Raw genomic sequence first — 17,748 nt, 5'->3', positions numbered from 1 at the left:
ATGACATCTGCCATTCGTTCAGTCTCTCAGAGGTCATCAGACTCAGCCTACACCAGAATTACCTCTAGACCTCTCCAGCTCCTAGTGAGCTCTTTTATAATGTAGCCCCTTATACTTCTGTACACCCCTCATGTTAACAAATACTCATGACTTCTACCTTTGGCTCTCAGGTGTGTCCTCTGAGCATCAGTAGGACAACCATTGGAATACTTGGAAGATAACCAACATTCCCCCTGGTCTTCTCCAAGGCTTAGTTCTTTCATATGATGTTCATGTGGAATGGTGTCTAGTCTCAGCTTCTTGGTTGCCTCCTCTGAAGGCTTTCCAGCTTAAGGTCCCTCTAAAATATGGTAACAAGATCTGAACAAAATACTCAAGATGTGCTATTTTAGGCCAGACTACAGCATAATCATTACTTCTCATACTCTGGATACTATAAGTGTCTTAAAGAAGGTTTTGATCATATTATCTTTTTTGGCTGCCTAATCATACAACTGACTCATACCGAACTTGCAGGTCATTAAAATGTCTGCATTTTTTTCATGTGACTACTAGCTAGCTAGCCACAAATTGGGTGACCTGGTAATTGTGAAGTTAGTGGGTAGTTTGTTTTTCTTTTTTTGCTCAAGGTTACACGGCCAGTTATTTCTGGGTGTGGTGCTAAGTATCAGAGCCCGGATTCGATCCCAGGTCATCCCTACTCTGGGGCCGGTGCTCTTACTCGCTGTGTTACCTGGTCGCCCCCACTATGTACTCTTATTATGACTTTACTTATCTTGAGTTTCAATTCTTTATTAAAATATTTTTCTTCTATTCTTTATAGCCCAAAGATCATCCTCCTTAGCAGAGAAAATAAACAATTAAGTATTTCTGCCTCCTCACTATCATCCCTTACACCCCAAGCAGCAGTCCTAGGCTTTCTTTAATTCTCTTTTATCAAAACAGCTTTTAAAAAGCCCCATTTGTTGTCAAAGTCAAAATTCTCTGCTTTTTACACACATACTAAATAGATGCTGACTAAATTTCTGTTATGCAAACTGGCACAAAAATTTCAAACTGCTTACCAAAAATGAACTTTCTATATTATTTCACACTATTATCTCTAATATATTATAATAGCTCCTTGTGCACATTGGACTTTTTCCTAGCTTTCAATACCCTCCTCAAAACATTAGTTTTACTAGAAGATTATGTCAACTTTGGAACAATTAAGATAGTCTTTTAAAACAGAATAAAACATGTTTGTAAATATGTGCAATTGATAACTAATTTTTAATGTATATAGCCTTCATACCGATTTTCTAATAATCCTGTTCTTAAAGGTGTTGATGGAGTAGACGTCAGAGAGGTATTTATGCGTGTCCCAGTCATTACACTTCCTGTCGGGGTCTTTGTGGATCCTCTGCCTGGATTACCAAGAACTTTTCGAAATGTAGTATCATCTTTGGATTCCAAACTTGCTTTTTTTGAAGAATTCTAAAAGAAAAAAACAGAAGCAAAATATGTTAAACAAGTATGCCTCCAAATGTAAGCAATAAAATTATACAAAGATGACTAAAGTCCAAGTTTGCAATTCTTTTTCTTCAATATGCTTGTAAATTTCTAAATTTCCAGGCACATGAGAGAGATAAAAGAAAGAATCCTGACACTCACTAACCAAAGCAGACATGGGGCATTCTGTGGATGAAGAGGATAAAGAAGTAGGCCTTTGAAAAAATACATTTGACCAAGAGAATGAAAAAAGAGACCAACAAAGATTAGAGAAAAGAGTGGAGCTGGCCACTTTAATTGACAAAGAATCCAATAATGCCTGAGGTAAGCTTCAAACAGAATTCTGATTTGGAAGAGAAAAAGAAATGAGACATTCACTAGGGAAAATGGGTGAAGAGCACACAGTACACTGGCAGAAGTGGCACCAGTAGTCTATACAGGAGAAGCCAGAATTGAAATAACCAAAGAAAAACTGACTGTTTTAACATAGTAGTTGGGGAAACACCTAGAAGAGATACTCTTTTCAAGCACTAAGTGTGAGACCTCTCCATGAAGAACAATTTCCTATCTTTTATGAAAAACTACATTCTCAAATTAGCTTGTGACTACATTAAGAAAGAGAATGAATTTATCTGATTATTATCCATATCTATATTTAATATTAACAAAGACCAACAAATTTCCAATAACAGATTAAGGAACTAAACTATATATAGGACAACATATACTCCCAACCCTTTTTGATCATTATAGGGTATCTTACTTTTATGGAGGTCACTCAACAAATCACCCTCACTAACTGGAACACAGGTGGTAGGCAAGGGAAAACACCAGAGAGTAAGCAAAAAATATCTGCAAACCCAAAATAAACTAATGTACTTTATATCTGTAGGAAAGCCTCATAGGCCTCATTCAAAACCTATTTACTTTAACTTTTAATAAGCTCAGTGGTCTGGTTTCTCAGACCACAGCAGACTGGTGATGACAAATTAGAAGGGAGGATGGAGGCTGTTAAAGAAAAGCATACTTATACATCAGCAAGAAGGGAGAGATGATAGTCTATTAGCCAGAAGAGAGACAAATATTAAATACAAAACAATCTAACAATATTTGGTGTAAAGCAGTTCTACATGACTAAAAAACATTGAAAGCATTATTATATTAAAACAGAGTACAATAAAGAATAATAGTGATGTTGATTCATTAAGAAAATGCTCATCTTATACTCTGCTTCTTAAGGCAGTGAAATGTGCAGTATATTTTTTAAATGTTATGTATAAAATGGTTAAAATAAAAAGAAATGGGTGCCTAAAAGGAGATTTATGATAAACAGGGCATTACTATAGAAATTATATCTCCTTCAACTACCTTCAAAAACACCAAGAAATGACAAACCCTCAGTTGTTAATAATTAGATTTCAATACTTTAAAATACAGTTTAACATACCTGATTTTCTATGTAAGAGAACTGCCTGTTGACTTCCTTCTGTGTAGTCCTGCTCCCGAGAACTCCGCCAAAGCTACCAGACCCCTGGGAAGGTTTCATGGCTAATGACAAAGGCACACCCCCAAATCACTAACTTTTACAAAGAGATGATTACTAGTATTTTTATATAGTTGGGTAAAGAAGGGAAGGAAAAGCAAAGGGAAAAAAGATATCCAAAATGTTTATTGATAAATATTTTTGACACAAAGTTTTTTGAAATAGGTGCTATGTAAATAACAATATAAGATTCGACTGCCCTACAACCTAACCTTAGCTATCCATTTGAGGAACCAGAATCTAGATAGTAATTTCAGTTAAGAAAAGGTAGCACAGTGTGGTAGACAGAGCATTGAACTTATCTTTCTTCCTCTCCCACTTAACAAGACACAGCCTCCTACACAGCCTCCTGCCCAGGATGCAGAAATCAAGATAATACTATGGACATACGTCACCTAACTGAAAACATACTCTCGGGCAAAATGAAGTTATAGAGAGGGCAGTTTGCTCCACAAGAATCTGTAATGAATCAGCAATCAGCTGAAAAGTAACAGTATATGCCTGTGTTAGTACTCAAATCCAAGTATGTTATAACTTAAACTGGCTTGTGAGTCAGTATTAGAAATCTTTCTACAATTTATGACACTGTTTCTGTGGGAAAAGATTACAACTTAAAAAATGAACTTGTGAAACACAATGGGTATATTAAGTAGGGGGAATTCTTATATATGTTTGTTTAGAAATTAAGAGTTCCCTTTTTATGTTTGGGTAAGGCCAGCTTCCAATTTATCAACTATTTTTTTTTTCTTTTAAGCTACAGCAGGTTTTATCATCAGTGTCAAACCATGTGTAAACAAGACACCTTTTGGTGGAACTCCTTGATTGCCACAACAATTACTTTGTATTTTAAGAGAATGTCTTAGTTGGATCTCCTGACCTACACTGTTTTTTTCCTGTTAGATGAACCAATATCAGTACACTTGACCCACATTTAATTGAAATATCCATTTTCCTCCCATTCAATTAATTTTTGCACCAACCAGCCCACAGTTTGGGATGATTAGTGCTCACCTGTATGGAGTCTGTTCTGATGGACTGCATCCAGAAACAACCTCATTTCATCCGCATCTTTACATGGTACTTTGTCAATGGACAAATAGCTGTTATCCTGCAGTGTAAGAATCAGGCGACTTTGTTTTGCTCCATTAGGCCGAAGAACCACATTCTTTATATTGTGACTTAGCTGAGTGGGGAAGGCAAATGATCTTATTATTATCAATGTGAAACTGTCAATGAAGAACTAGTTAAAGGATACTATCTTCATAACCATTTCCTCCCTTCACCATGGCAAACCTAGTTTTCCCTATTATAAAGAAGACTTTATTCTCCATTTCTTGTTGCAATAAAATCAATACTTTTTCTGAAAGTAGTAATACAATTATGAAAATAACAAAAGGTTCTTTAAAAATATTTTACATTGTTGCCAAATCTAAGTTACTGTTAAGGCTAGTAGCTCCATATTTTCAGAAACATGGACAATTTAACAAAACTGAATGAAAATTAGTGTACTGACTATTCAAGGTCTGAGAAATAATGGTGTCACTAATTGCCCATCATTAATCAGTAAATATTACAGAGGAAAGGGCAACAATATAGGCATCTCCCAATGAATATGTTATGCTAATTTTTTCAAGCCAAAGATTTTAAATAGCAAATCTTAATCAAAAATGGCATAAAAACAAAGTTTTCTACCAAACTATGATGTCCACAAATTTCTAATCACCACCCCTAAAATCCCCCAATTCTTATGAATATACAAAATGTGTTACTTTTACTGCCTAAGTTGACCATGGAAAGATAGCATGGTATAGTGCACAGAAAACCGGCCTCAAAGTCAGGAAGACCTGGTTTCAAGCCCTGCCTCTAATATGTGCTGTCTGTGTGACTCTAGGCAAGATAACCAGATTTTTCGGTGTTCTAGGTAGTTCTCTAAGACTATGTTGAGACCTGCATTGGCAGAGGGAGTTTTCTCATGTGAGAGTCCCCTCTAACTTTTGAAGTTAAAGACCTAGTCCCTAAGCTGTCTCTCACAATGAATGTTAAACAACTCAGTTTCTGTTGGGTTCTCCCCTTAACTCTTGGTCATAAGTAGGACTCCAAAGCATTCTAGAATACATTATTTTTAGAATTCATCTTATTTTTCCTCAATAAAATCAAGCTGTGTGGCTCTGAAACTGATTTTAGATGATCTTTAAAAAGAATAGCAACTTGTTCCCTCTTAGCTACTTCTACAGGATAAGGTTAATTCTTTCCACAGCTTCACGTGTCCTAGCCTGAACTTCTCCCCACCTTAAGCCCCACAAATGTTCATTCAACATTTCCTTCTGCTTACAATATGAGTTTAATTCCCTGTTCCACTTAACTTTATGCCAAGAGATAATCACATTTAAAAAAAAAAAAGTGTGGTCCAACTGGCTTTTGTCAATTTTTGGAAAAGCAGGACTATATACACATATCAGTTAATTCATTTCTTAAGAGACTCTTATTTATACAAAATTTTATTCTTGTTTAAAACTTCAGAGCAAGTCCAAAGTTATGACCCTAATCAGAACAATGTATTTTCTATATATACAAAGCAAATTGATTTGGAAAACTAATTAAGAATTGGAAGTATTAAGAGAACAGGCCTGGAACTGAAAAGAAAAAAAGTTCTTATAACACATTAATCTAGTGAATAGCCTACCACCTCCTGTAAAACCAGAGCACTGAATTCAAGGGGAAAAAAATATTAAGGGTTCTTTTAGCATGCACACAAGACAAGAAACTAAAATTCTGGTTCTCTCAGAAACCACAATATTAAAAGACCATATATGTATATAATAGAGCCCTCCTGATATACAGAAGAAAACTGTCGGAAGCCTCAATAACTTCTCAGCAAGTCACTTCTAGTCTTATTCTTTTATTAGGACTGGAAAGTAACACAGGCTACAGCCTCAGTTGAGATCAAGTTCCTACAGACAAAAGTCAAAGAATAAAATCTTCTCACAGAGTGCCAGCCTGCACTGAAGGCATACACAAATCTATACTTAATTTGTTTTGTTATAAGATGGTCAATGCAATGTGTATGGAAGTATCAGCTGCTGTTAATTCCTTTTCTTATGTTACCACCAACTCCTTCACCCATTACTTTATGAGTGTAATGTTGGAGAAGGGCTTATGTTAGTTCAAGAGTACTTTTTATACCCTTAAACAAAGACAGGTTATTTTTAGAGAGGCAGTACTTTTGTCTAAATATGATCAAAGGAATTTTGCATCAAGCTCTTAAACATAAAGCTATTACTCTCCCCCACACCTCCTATACACATACAAGGGCGACCCTCTAGCCAGAACATCATACTCACACACTTACATGTGGAATGAAGCCTATACTTCCACATGGTATGAACATGGTGGTATATACTGAGATTAAATCACTTAAGTATGAAAAATTCTACATGTAACATGATTATAAAATTAGCTCACCCAGATTAGTGCCTTTTTGATATACAAAGCTTCTAACACCACAAAACTACAACATGCATGCAATGAAATTTCTAAAACATGTTAAAAGTATGCATATATTTTTTAAAATTAGAAATTACAAAAATGAAAAAAGTAGAAATGACAATCCTTACAGGTAAAATACTCTATCTTTAGCAGAACTGTTAAAAAAAAAAAAACAACGGATTTTATGTCTCTGTGTTTTTTAATGACTAAGACTAAAATGTCTTGGTATCCATCACAAATTTTAAAAACAAAGAAAAAGTACTAAAACATTGTCCTAACTTAAAACAAACAAACAAAACAGAAAATAGTTTGGATATCGACTCCAAGCCCCATTTTCCCCTTAAATAATGGGACTTACTGTCTACTTTTGCAGGCCACCCAACAATGCTCTTGAATAATTTACAATGCATTTATACAAAAGGATTAGTGTACTGGAAATAAGAAACAAGAACAAATAGTCTAGCAAGGGAGTTGACATGAAACTTAACTCTGGCATAGAACTACTATTCACTAAAGGGCACTAATTAATCTACTCCAAACCCAAAATGGGAATACCTGAAATGTCCTTGGAATTCCTCCAGCATTATAGTGAACCACTAGGCTGACTTTATTTTCTTTTTCCACGATTTCAAAGGATCCTTCTTTCCACTTTGTAATCCCCGTCTGAATGCTCCGTACTCGGATAGGACCATGTATCTTCAAAGGAGCCATACTTTTTAAAAATAAATTGCTTCTACTCAAATTAAAAAGAAAATCACAACTTCACCTGAAATGTTCTGAGGAAGGAAAAATAGAACGAAATAAAAATTATAATTTATCATGGATAAAGGTGGTAGTTAATAGACTGATTACGTATTCACCAATAATCAACTCAGTTGATATATTTTACTATTCTTACACCATAAATTTTAGTCATTTACACAGCATCGCCCTAAAAGTACCATTAATCCAGCCAGATTTTTCTTAAAAAAGCAAACTGGTTACATATTCACTAGCTGCTTCTTAAAGCCACTCACCTGTACCTATACATTGATGGTGCCCTTATTAGAAGGGCAAATCTAAAGAAAGAAAGTGGGGGCAGCTAGGTGGTGCAGTGAATAGAGAGGCAGCCCTGGAATCAGGAGGACCTGAGTTCAAATCCAGGCTCAGACACTTAACACACACACACAAAAACTAGCAATGTGACCTTAGGCAAGTCACTTAACCCCAACTGCCCTACCTTCCCCCCTCCAAAAAAGAGAGAAAGTGTCCAAGTCTGTATTTTGCCCTGTACATACCATTTTTCTTTCATTTAGTAAATGCCAATTAAAAACAAGCTGACAAAGATGCCATTCTGAAAGTGATATTCTATTACAATGTGGATCAGTCTCTACTTTAACCATTAAAGAGCTGATTCCATTCTTTCTTTATGAACAGCAATAGGTCTTGACTTTCAAACACCTACCAAAAAGAAATAGTGTTTCCACCAATCTGATTCCATTATTTGTCTATTCAGTTGTTTATAACTCCTCTCAAAATAACAATGCATGTCCGCCAAGTGTCATTACTTCCAATAGTCTGCAGTATAAGCAAATATATATAGGGAGAATAATAAGAAAAAATGTCTAATAATAAAGTCAGTCTAACATCTAGGATTATAGCACATGGGGAAATGAACTCATTAGTATCATTGAACCTCCCCCTCCCTCAAAAACAAAACAAAATTTATTAAGCATTTATCCATGTGTCATACTCTGCTATAGCTACAGGAGACAAATTACTTGACCTATTCTAGCTCGTAACAATAGTTTTGGAACAGGTGACTAAATTTCTAATAAAGTAGCACATTTTCTAGTCAACTATTTTTATTATTCAAAGAGATGGCCTTTTCACTTTTTAAATCCTTAACAAATATTCAGATTTCTATTAATGTACTTCTATTTACTGTAATTATTGCATATATAAAACATTTCGAAGTAAAATTTCAAATGTCAACAAGTAAACACCATCAAGTTAACAACAGAAATCAAAATACAAAATGTTATCCAAAATGTCTAAATAAAAAAAGTAACAGTGATTCAGTTTTTTACTTTCATTTATCACTAGAATACTAGCTTAAAAATAGCTTCAGTCTTCAATTCAAAAACAAATACAAAAAAATTGACAAATGTTCACCAAAGTAGTCCAAATAAAGTTTCATGTGATACTAAGCCACTAAATAGTTCATCTTTTTTTCTGATTAATGTGAATCATCCCAGGGAGCAATGCAGTGCAGAAAAAAAGGCACAGGACTGGTAATTCAGGAAAACTGTGCTAGTTCTGCCTGACTCTGCTACTGATTACTTGTGTACCTTCAAGTAAGCCACAAAAATCAAGTCTCTTTCCCTCAATTTCTTCATTTGCAAAATGGTGCTGATACTACAACAGCCTACTTACTGGGAGTGGATATCAACTATCTATCGGTAGAGCAGGGGCAACACTCCCAAGTTTGTATGCCATAACCAGATTAAAGTAACTGGGAAATATTTAATGAAATTAATAAAAATATAACAAAACAGATAAAATTACATTTAAAAATTAAGTCAATCTGTTGCCCTTATGTATGGTCAGGGGTCCCCATTCCTACTGGAGTGACTCCAATGCTCTAGAGCACAACCATGACATAAAAAGATCTCTTGAGCAAGAAACAGCTGCCAACAAACCCACCTATTCTCACCCCGTGGAATAGGCAGAAGTACCTGGCCCCTTGTGTATAAATAAGATTGCACATGCAGTGGGGAATAAACCTTAAAAAGTTATTGATGTGAGTCATTAGTGTTCTGATGACAACCAGACAAGAGACCTTAGGAGAGCAAGTCAGAGCGGACAGTCAAGGAAAGAAACAAAAGAGCTATCAACAGCAGGCCAGCCCCTTTGATTTTTAATAGTTTTCAAACACAGCAGTCTAGGGCTACTTTGTGTAGGGCCAGACAGTTCTCCACGTCTCATTAATCCCTGAACAAATTAGTATGTTAGAGCACAGTTAAATAAGTGAAGTCCATGATGACCCCAAGTCATCAAGAAAAGATTAAATTATGTTACGGATATTCTGTTTAAGAAATCAGAAAAGCATGTAATACATTATAGAAAAACTGTCCTTAAGATAAGCTTGCATCTTTAAAAGGAATAAGCTTCAGTGATCTGGAATTTTCATTGAAACACTTCATTCCAATGACCAGAGAAATGAGGCATTATTGTTCCCTGCCCTACCTACCATATAGGATTATGAGAAGAAAATAAAATGATGAAATCATTCAAAGAAGTTGAAAAGCATTATACAAAATTATAACTTTTCTCTGTATCATAAGATCTAAGTAGCAATGTAATTTTTCTGGGCACAGGAAGCTACCACGAAACACTAGAGTCTATCACAATCGTCACCTTTTTAATTAAGACAACATTTTTCCTCAAACTAGTAACTGTCCATATTTCATGTGAGCAATATTTGCTACTGTCATTTTCTAAATACTGACATTGTTACATTGCTTCAATGTGTCCTTGAAGTATTTTCTCCCTAAACACTCTCACATACAACTGACTTCCTTTAGTATATTGGTCAAGTATAAAAGTATACAATGGCACATACTGAAATGATAAATCCTCATTACAATGACAATTCCTGTTATGTTCACCAAGTTCCCTCTATCCACAACAATGTGTATTCCTCATCTCTGATTCTCTCAAGGTACATTCTGAAATTTCCCACACAGCAAAGATTTGACTTCATTCCTTACTGATGAAAACTCACTAGAACACAGATCATTTATGAAGTGATTATACCAGAAAGAACACAAGAGATTTATTGTGTAGTAATGAGGTGAGCTCTTAAAACAAAAATGTTTAGTAAACATCCCCAAAACAATGGTCTATAAAGTTTATAGCTACACAAAATTAAAAGTTAGACCACTTGTTATATATTTCTCCTACACCTTTCCTTAAGCATTTTTAAGGCTCAGGCTCCTGAATTCAAAAGGAGAACAAAGAACCATGCTTCTTCAGTGTTTTTCCTTAAGGTACCAAGTGACATCCATCAGTAGACACTAGAACCTTCTCAACAGAAGGAATCATATTTTTTTTAAGGTTACTTAATGAAGCATAGAGCTATATGGATCCAGGTTTACTAAAGTACATGAACAATGACAGGTGAATCATCGGTCACATTACCTTTCTGCCCCCTGAATTCTTTCTGAAGCACTACATGACTCTGTGGCCCTCCCTTGAATAGCACCCACAGGATTCAGTGAATTAGGCAGAGGCAGCAGAAACTGCCTAGTCTGAACCCCTCGATTTCCAACTGAGACCCAGAGTGGTGAAATGAACTGTGGAAGGATTTGAGAATTAAGAGCAGAACCAGGATTTGAAGGCTAGTCTTTGAGTTACAAAGACAGGGCTCATTCCACTGGGTAATACCTTTTTATTAGTCAACATGTTGCTTCTTCTTTTGAACACTTGATAAATTATTTTTACTGATTAACACCTCTTTTCTCTCAAGGAGAAAACAAAAAGGTGCAGTTCAAGAAATTGACAGATGCAATTAAATGACATTCATATGAAGATGACCATTTCTGTGGACGGTGCCCATTTGGATTTTGAAGGAATTAAGACATTTTTGCCCATCCATACTCATTCTCTCAGGTTTCAGAATATACCCATGGACTGGGAGAAGTTATACCTAATGTGAGCTTACAAATCAAGATTATTTGGATTACGTAATGCTAATTTTCTTATCATGGCCAACATTAGCATTGATTAATCTTAGAAATTATAAATTAGGCAACTCACTAAGACTGGAAGTTGTAGAGAAGGCATTAACTTACAGGGGCAATGAGTTTTCTCATCAAGGAGTTCCCTATACCAATTAAATCCCAGGTCCTGTTAATATCCTTAACTACTCATTGCTTTTTACAGATGTTCAACAAGTCCTTTTTGCCCTACATGTCATCCCATTTTAAAAACTGTGATTTGATTTTGGACATTATATAAAATAGCCAAATATGTTGGCAATAATGTTACTGTTCCCTTATTTCATGTGTTTGAGGTTCATATTTTAGGATAGGCAGAGAAACATCACTTTGAAGAGGACCCTTTGTTGTATAAAATAGCATGTGTAAATCTAAAAGTTCAAAATATGCTGGTTTCTAATACAGCACTGAAATGCTGTCAGTTCTTGCCAATTTCCAAATATGTGCAAACATAAACATAGTAATGAAAATATTACTTACATTCCAGTGATTTTTATTTTTTTAATGAAAGCTAATTAATAATAATTCACCTTTATTTTGATGCTTGTGCCATAGGTAAAGAACTCTTCTTGGGGAACTACCCATATTCTGCAGCTATTCCAGTACTCCCGAAGACATCAACTCAAGCTAAAGAAAATACAGGTGTGCTTGCTTTAAAAAAATCCAATATATGAAAATTCAAACAAAAAAAAGTCTGATCATTGGCATAACAAAAGATTATCTTTTTAGTACTTTTATTAGCATGACCCTCCCCCCTCCACCCCAAGTTCTTAAATATGATTTCACGAAAAAACTGGCAGAAATTTTCAGGAACATTGTGCAAAATGAGGCACATCAGGGCTCTGCTAAGTCAAGATGTACTTTGATAATAAGACTATGGGTTCATTTGTCCCTGCTACATTTTGAAATTAAGAAATAAAGACTACATTCTTTGTTGATGTCTTTAAAAACACTGCTATATAATGTTGCCTTTAGTTTAAAAAAGGACAACAAAAACCAAAAACATCCATTCATACTCCCACTCACCCCCCAAAACATTTTAATGGAGTATTGATACAAACTGACTAAATATAGGCAAATTCCAAGCTCTGGAAAATTTATGTTTCAGACCTGAACTCTCACCAAAACTTTAATATTGTATCTCCAACTGCACAATACCTTTCCACTTGGATATTATATCACCATTTCAAACTTGATGTCTTCCTTTCTCTTCTTGATTACACTACTTTTACTAATGATAGTGCCTTTTTGAGTCAGTATCCTTCAATTTCTATAAGCAGTTGAGTCTTCCTTTGAAAGGTCATTTAAATCCTATTTAAATTAAATTAAATCCATTTAAATCCCTTAGTTGTCACTTTTAATCTCCTTGCTGCAAAAACTTAGCAACTGGTCTCCTTGCTTCTTGTATTTTGCTTTGTCTCCAATACATTTTGCATACTGCCACAACATCAACTTTCAAAAACCCCTATTTTTATGATGGCTTTAGAGGCCCAAGAATATGCTATTTAGTATCTACAGAAGCTACCATGAAATGTAAACTCCTGAAGAAAGGACGCTGGATTTGACATAAAAAAAAACCCATGGTTCAATCCTGGTTCTGCCACCTATGACCTTCAACAAGTCACTCAAGTTTGTCTTTGTTTGCCTCAACCATACAAATAAGAGGATGGAGCAGATAACCTCTAATGCTATATGATAAGAGAGTATTTCTTATACTTCTTTTGTATCCTTCAAAGTGCTAGACTCAAAGAAGATATTTAACTAATATTGGTAAACTGAGAGAAGCCACTGTGCTGCTCAAAAGCCTTCAAAAACTTCCCATTTCAGAGAGTTAAATCCAAACTCTACCAGACACATAAAGGCTCCCCACAATCTAGGTCCACTCTGCTTACATTCTTATCCATCATTTGAACACATAACCAAACCCACAAAAACAAGACCCCCAAACCTAACAAAACATTTTCCACCTCTGTGTCCACAAACAAAAATGCCTCTAAAACTAAATGCTACTTTTCAAAAAACTCAATGCAACCCTTTCTTCACTAGTGTCACAACTTAATGTCTGATATTCATTCAAAAATGCACTGTCTTTACAAGGAAACCATTTCCTAAGAAGAGATGACTAGTATTGCGATTTCATTTAGTAATAGTATATGGAACTCTCAGATGAATGAAACTCTCTATACCAGTGCAGGTTAGCACCTTTATCTACAACATACATTCTTACAGTTTTCTAAAACCGTGGTGTCAAACTCAAATAGAAATGGGGAGGAGGGGGCCGCTTACCTGTACATAAGGATCCTTGTAGGCCACATACTTAGTTTAAAATATAGCATTATCTATTTTATTGCATTTTTATTTTTGTTATTAAATAGTTCTCCATTACATATTAATCTGGTTCTGGCCACACTGAATGTTGTGGTGTTTGACATCTCTGGTCTAGAGTACCAAGAGGTCAACTAACTTGTCTAGAGTCACACACAGTTTATGTCTGAGGCAGAACTTGAACCCATGTCTTCTTGGGTTCCAAAAAAAAAAAACACCCAAGAGGGCAGTAACAGCAACTCCCATTTATATAATTGCACTTTGAGGCTTACTTTTCTCTCAATAACCCTGTGAAGTAGATAGCGCAAGTCTTATTTTGCTCATTTTACAGATGCTAACACCAAGAGCTCAGAAAATAATGTGTCCCCAGTCACAAATAAGTGGTAGAGTCATAACTGGAATGTCAGCCTCCTGTCTCCAACGTCAATGTTCTTCCCATTACACCCCCCCTGCCATCCTAAACAAACAGAGAAATAATCAAATCAGCACCTCTGATGTACACTGGCTGGGGAATCCTGAGCAAGGGACTTAAGACTGAAGTATTCTAAGCAACTAAGACAATACAAGTGGCACAGAAAGCCTCTACTTGCATTGGTAAAAGGAATGCCCTCACCAGAGAGATGGAATGTCAGGCCTGAGTTCAGGAAGACCAGAGTTCAAATCTGGCCTCAGACACTAGCTGTGTGACCCCAAACAAGTCACTTACCCTGTTTGCCTCAATTCCCTCAAATGTAAAATGGGGATAAAAACAGCACCTGCTTCAGAGTTGTTGTGAGGACAAAATAAGATATTTGTAAAGTGCTTAACATATAGTAAACACTATATAAATGCTTATCACTTCCCCATGCCCTTTCCCCAGTACCAATGAAATCAATGATCCAGTCTCTAGCCCTCTAAATAATCTTTCCCAAGTTTTTCATTCATTGTGAAGAAGGGAAGGGATAAGAAAAATAACAATTCACATTTACATAGCACTTTTAAGTTTTGTAAACTGCTTTTCTCAGAACCCTGTGAGATAGGTAGGCAGGAAATCAAATGCAATAAATATTTATACGATACCTACTATGTGCCAAGCACTTTACAATTATTATTTCCTTTGATTCTCAAAACAATGCTGCAAGGTAAACGCTATTATTATCCCCACTTTATAGTTGAAATTGAGGCAAACACAGGTTAAGTGACTTGCTCAAGGTCATACATCTAATAAGTGTCTAAGGCTGGATAGGAACTCAAGTTTTCCTGACTCCAGGCTCGGTGTTCTACCCACTGAGCCACCAGTTGAAAATATCAAATTGTGGGGAAACTGAGGCACTAATGGGGGGAGGGGAGGATACAGACTAGGTATAGCCTCTTAGATACCTTCCAACTCTAATGTTAACACCTTATATTTGCACAACACTCTAAAATTTCCCCAAGTGTAGCAAGTAATCTTGTAGGAAGAGTAGGCCAAATGATAGCTTTGGAATCCCAAAACTGGAAACTTCTTTGCTTCCACAGCCCATAGGGTTGCTATAAAAAGGGAAAAGTATTTGCCATATATAGCAAATTACTAGTGAACCAGTGCTTCTAAAATTCTTAATTGTACCTAGAACACTGTCCAGTCTAAATTATCATACAGTTTCTACTGTTTGAGGTCCACTGATAACAGGGGGAAAAAATCATAATGTTCATTTGTCCCAAGGAAAAGTAGCTCTTTTCCTAATCAGATCCCTTCAACACTAACACGTACTCTTGCATCAGAGACAGGATACCATTTCCCATAAGCAAAGTCAACCTAGAAATGTAAAAATCATTACCAACTGAAGTGTGCAGGCCTGGGAATCCTAGCTAGAACGAAATACACAGAATCATCTATAAAGTTTTTCTGAGTTAATGAAAATAAGGAGTTCAGAGGACATAAATTGTAACTCAGAACAGCAAGCAATTCAAATACCAAAGAAAGAAAAACCATAAAAATTAAAAGCCAAGAAAAATAGCCAATGATTTTTGAAATCTCCTGGAATCCTTAGCTTTCCTTCAAAGCTTAAAAGGATACCTCCTACATGAGGTCTTTCCTCATCTCCTTCCACAAATTATCATTTTGCACATACTTGCATGAATGTGCATCTACCCTGACTACATTGTAAGGCTTCTGAAGGCAGGCACAGCATTTCTGTCTTTGGATCCTCAGTGCCTATCATTCCCTGGTACTGAATAAACGCTAGCTGATTAACAGATGTATTCACATCTATCTTGTTTTTTTTAAAGAGATCATGCCTAGGTCTAAGACAGAATTCTGTACTGCATGAACCATGGGTCTGGCCCAGTGTAGTAATTCTCTGGTAACCTCTTGAAGTAGTTTTCTTCTTACTCTCTCTCTACAAAGAATTGAACGTGTAGGCATTCAATTAAAAAAACAAACCAAAAATTTTATATTAAAGTTGTTCTATAAACCTAAACCAACTTATTACCAAAAATGAATGCCATTTAAAAATAGAAACAGCTTGTAAACTTTACTCTCCTTTCACACACACCCCCTTTTCTCAAAAAAAAAAAAAAAAAAACCGGCTCTAAAAAACTTCCAAAGAGCAGGAGCCAAACTTAGATGCAGAAACATACAGTGAATAATTTTTTTTAAAAAACAGAGCACTCTGCGTTGGGATTCTTTATCTGACTACCCTATACTTCAACACTTTTTTCATTCAACATCCTCAAACTAAACGCTACAAAGTAAAGAGAGCGTTTCAGTATCCCCACCATTTAATATAGTACACAATGACTCTTCCTGGAGCTTTTATTTCCTGCTGTTAAAGAAAATAAGAAATCTGCCTCAACATTAACAAAGGGGTCTGTTTTTCTAACACTCAGATACTCGTCAGTCACTGTATGAAGTTACCCAACAAAAATAGAGGATAGCCCCCTTACACTGAAGCATTCTCCTGGCAATGATTACATCCCAGAACTAGGGAAGCACCTACAAAGCTGTTCCGGGAGAGGCTTTATCGCTCCTGACCCTCTCCCAGTTCCGTTCGGCTGGCTGTGCAGCCAGATGTCAGGAGTAGGAACCCTCCCTGCTCCCCCGGGCTGGCTGCAGAGCCACAACACACCGGCCCATTCTCTGTGGGTTCAATTCTTGCCCCTCCAGAAATCAAACAGCATCCTCTCCTCCCACCGTGGTTGCTGGGAACGTCCCAACTAGGGGTTTCGCGGCTCCTCGTAGCCCGTAACAGGTGTGCGCAGAGCTGTGCATGGCCCGGCCCTCGGCCACCCCGCAAGGTCCGAAAAGGCAAAGGACTCGGACTCGGCGTCCAGGGCAGGAATGAATGAATGGAGGGGTGGGGGCGGGAGGGGACAGGAGCCTTCCCACTAACTCAGTGGGAGGATCAGTGGGCAGGGCTCGAAGGCGGGGAGGGGGCAGACCGACAGAAAAAAGAAAACCCCAGAGACACAGGACTCCAGACCCCGGGAAGTTGGAGTTGGGTCCAGAAGAGTCTGCCCGGCCCGCAGTCCCCGAAGGGGGCGAGGACGCGGCTCTCACCCGGCGCCCCGGAAGGGGGACGCGCTTTCTCTCGCGATGCGGGGAGGGGGCTCGAATCCCACCTCGGGGAGGAGGGGGCCGCAGAGGCGCCCGGGAGGAGGGGGGGCTCGCAGGAGCAGGAGGCCTGAGCCGGGGCTCCAGGGTCTCTGGAAGGAGAGCGGCCAGGGAGAGGGCCCGAGTGGGCGGGGAGCTGGGGCCCGGAGCGCCGCGGGCGTCCCGGACCGGGCAGCTGGAGGGGGGCGGGCCGGGGGCGGGCAGCGAGCGGCTTCGGGGGCAGCAGGGGTGAATCTTGCTTACCTGCAGCGGCAGCTCCAGGAGGCCCCGAGGAGCGGGGCTGGGACGCGGGAGGGGGGAGGGGGAAAAGGGAACGCCGGGTGCAGAAGAGGGGGCGCGCTCTGCCCCCCGTCAGGGCCGGCGGCTGATGGCGGGAACCGGGACCGCACGCATACGCACGCACGCACGCACGCACTCCCTCACTCGGCGCGCAATGCCGAGCCCGGACGGACGGACGCAGCGCGTGCGTGCGTGCGTACGCACAACCTTCCGCCCCGCCCCTTGCCACCGCCCCTCTCTCGGCCCGTGCCGAGCGATGTTGAGCAGCTGCAACCCGCCTCCCGCCACGCCTG

At 38.0% G+C, this 17,748-nt stretch overlaps 1 protein-coding gene across 6 annotated transcripts in view; it reads right to left on the bottom strand.

Annotated features, from left to right (window-relative positions):
- USP37 (ubiquitin specific peptidase 37) overlaps nt 1-17,748 on the bottom strand; it is a 51,383-nt gene that overhangs the window by 32,716 nt on the left and 919 nt on the right. The window contains exons 1-7 of one of the 6 annotated variants that reach the window (XM_069075132.1): nt 17,420-17,625; nt 11,811-11,907; nt 7,965-8,077; nt 7,076-7,296; nt 4,046-4,217; nt 2,939-3,039; nt 1,295-1,476 (exon numbers count right to left, since the gene is read on the bottom strand). In XM_069075132.1, coding sequence (XP_068931233.1) covers nt 1,295-1,476; nt 2,939-3,039; nt 4,046-4,217; nt 7,076-7,231 — 611 coding nt within the window. In that variant the 5' untranslated portion in view covers nt 7,232-7,296; nt 7,965-8,077; nt 11,811-11,907; nt 17,420-17,625. Of the gene's footprint in view, nt 1-1,294; nt 1,477-2,938; nt 3,040-4,045; nt 4,218-7,075; nt 7,297-7,964; nt 8,078-11,810; nt 11,908-17,419; nt 17,627-17,748 lie in introns of those variants that run through there. The other 5 variants (XM_069075133.1, XM_069075136.1, XM_069075134.1 and 2 more) reach the window with 5 other exon arrangements.

The sequence above is a fragment of the Petaurus breviceps genome, unplaced genomic scaffold (genome assembly GCF_028583685.1).
Source record: "Petaurus breviceps papuanus isolate PSGF00001 unplaced genomic scaffold, PetGlider_PUasm1.0 90903, whole genome shotgun sequence".
Classification (NCBI taxonomy): Eukaryota; Metazoa; Chordata; class Mammalia; order Diprotodontia; family Petauridae; genus Petaurus; species Petaurus breviceps.
The sequence above is the reverse complement of the archived record's forward strand: the minus strand, read 5'-3'. Positions and strand labels throughout refer to the sequence as shown.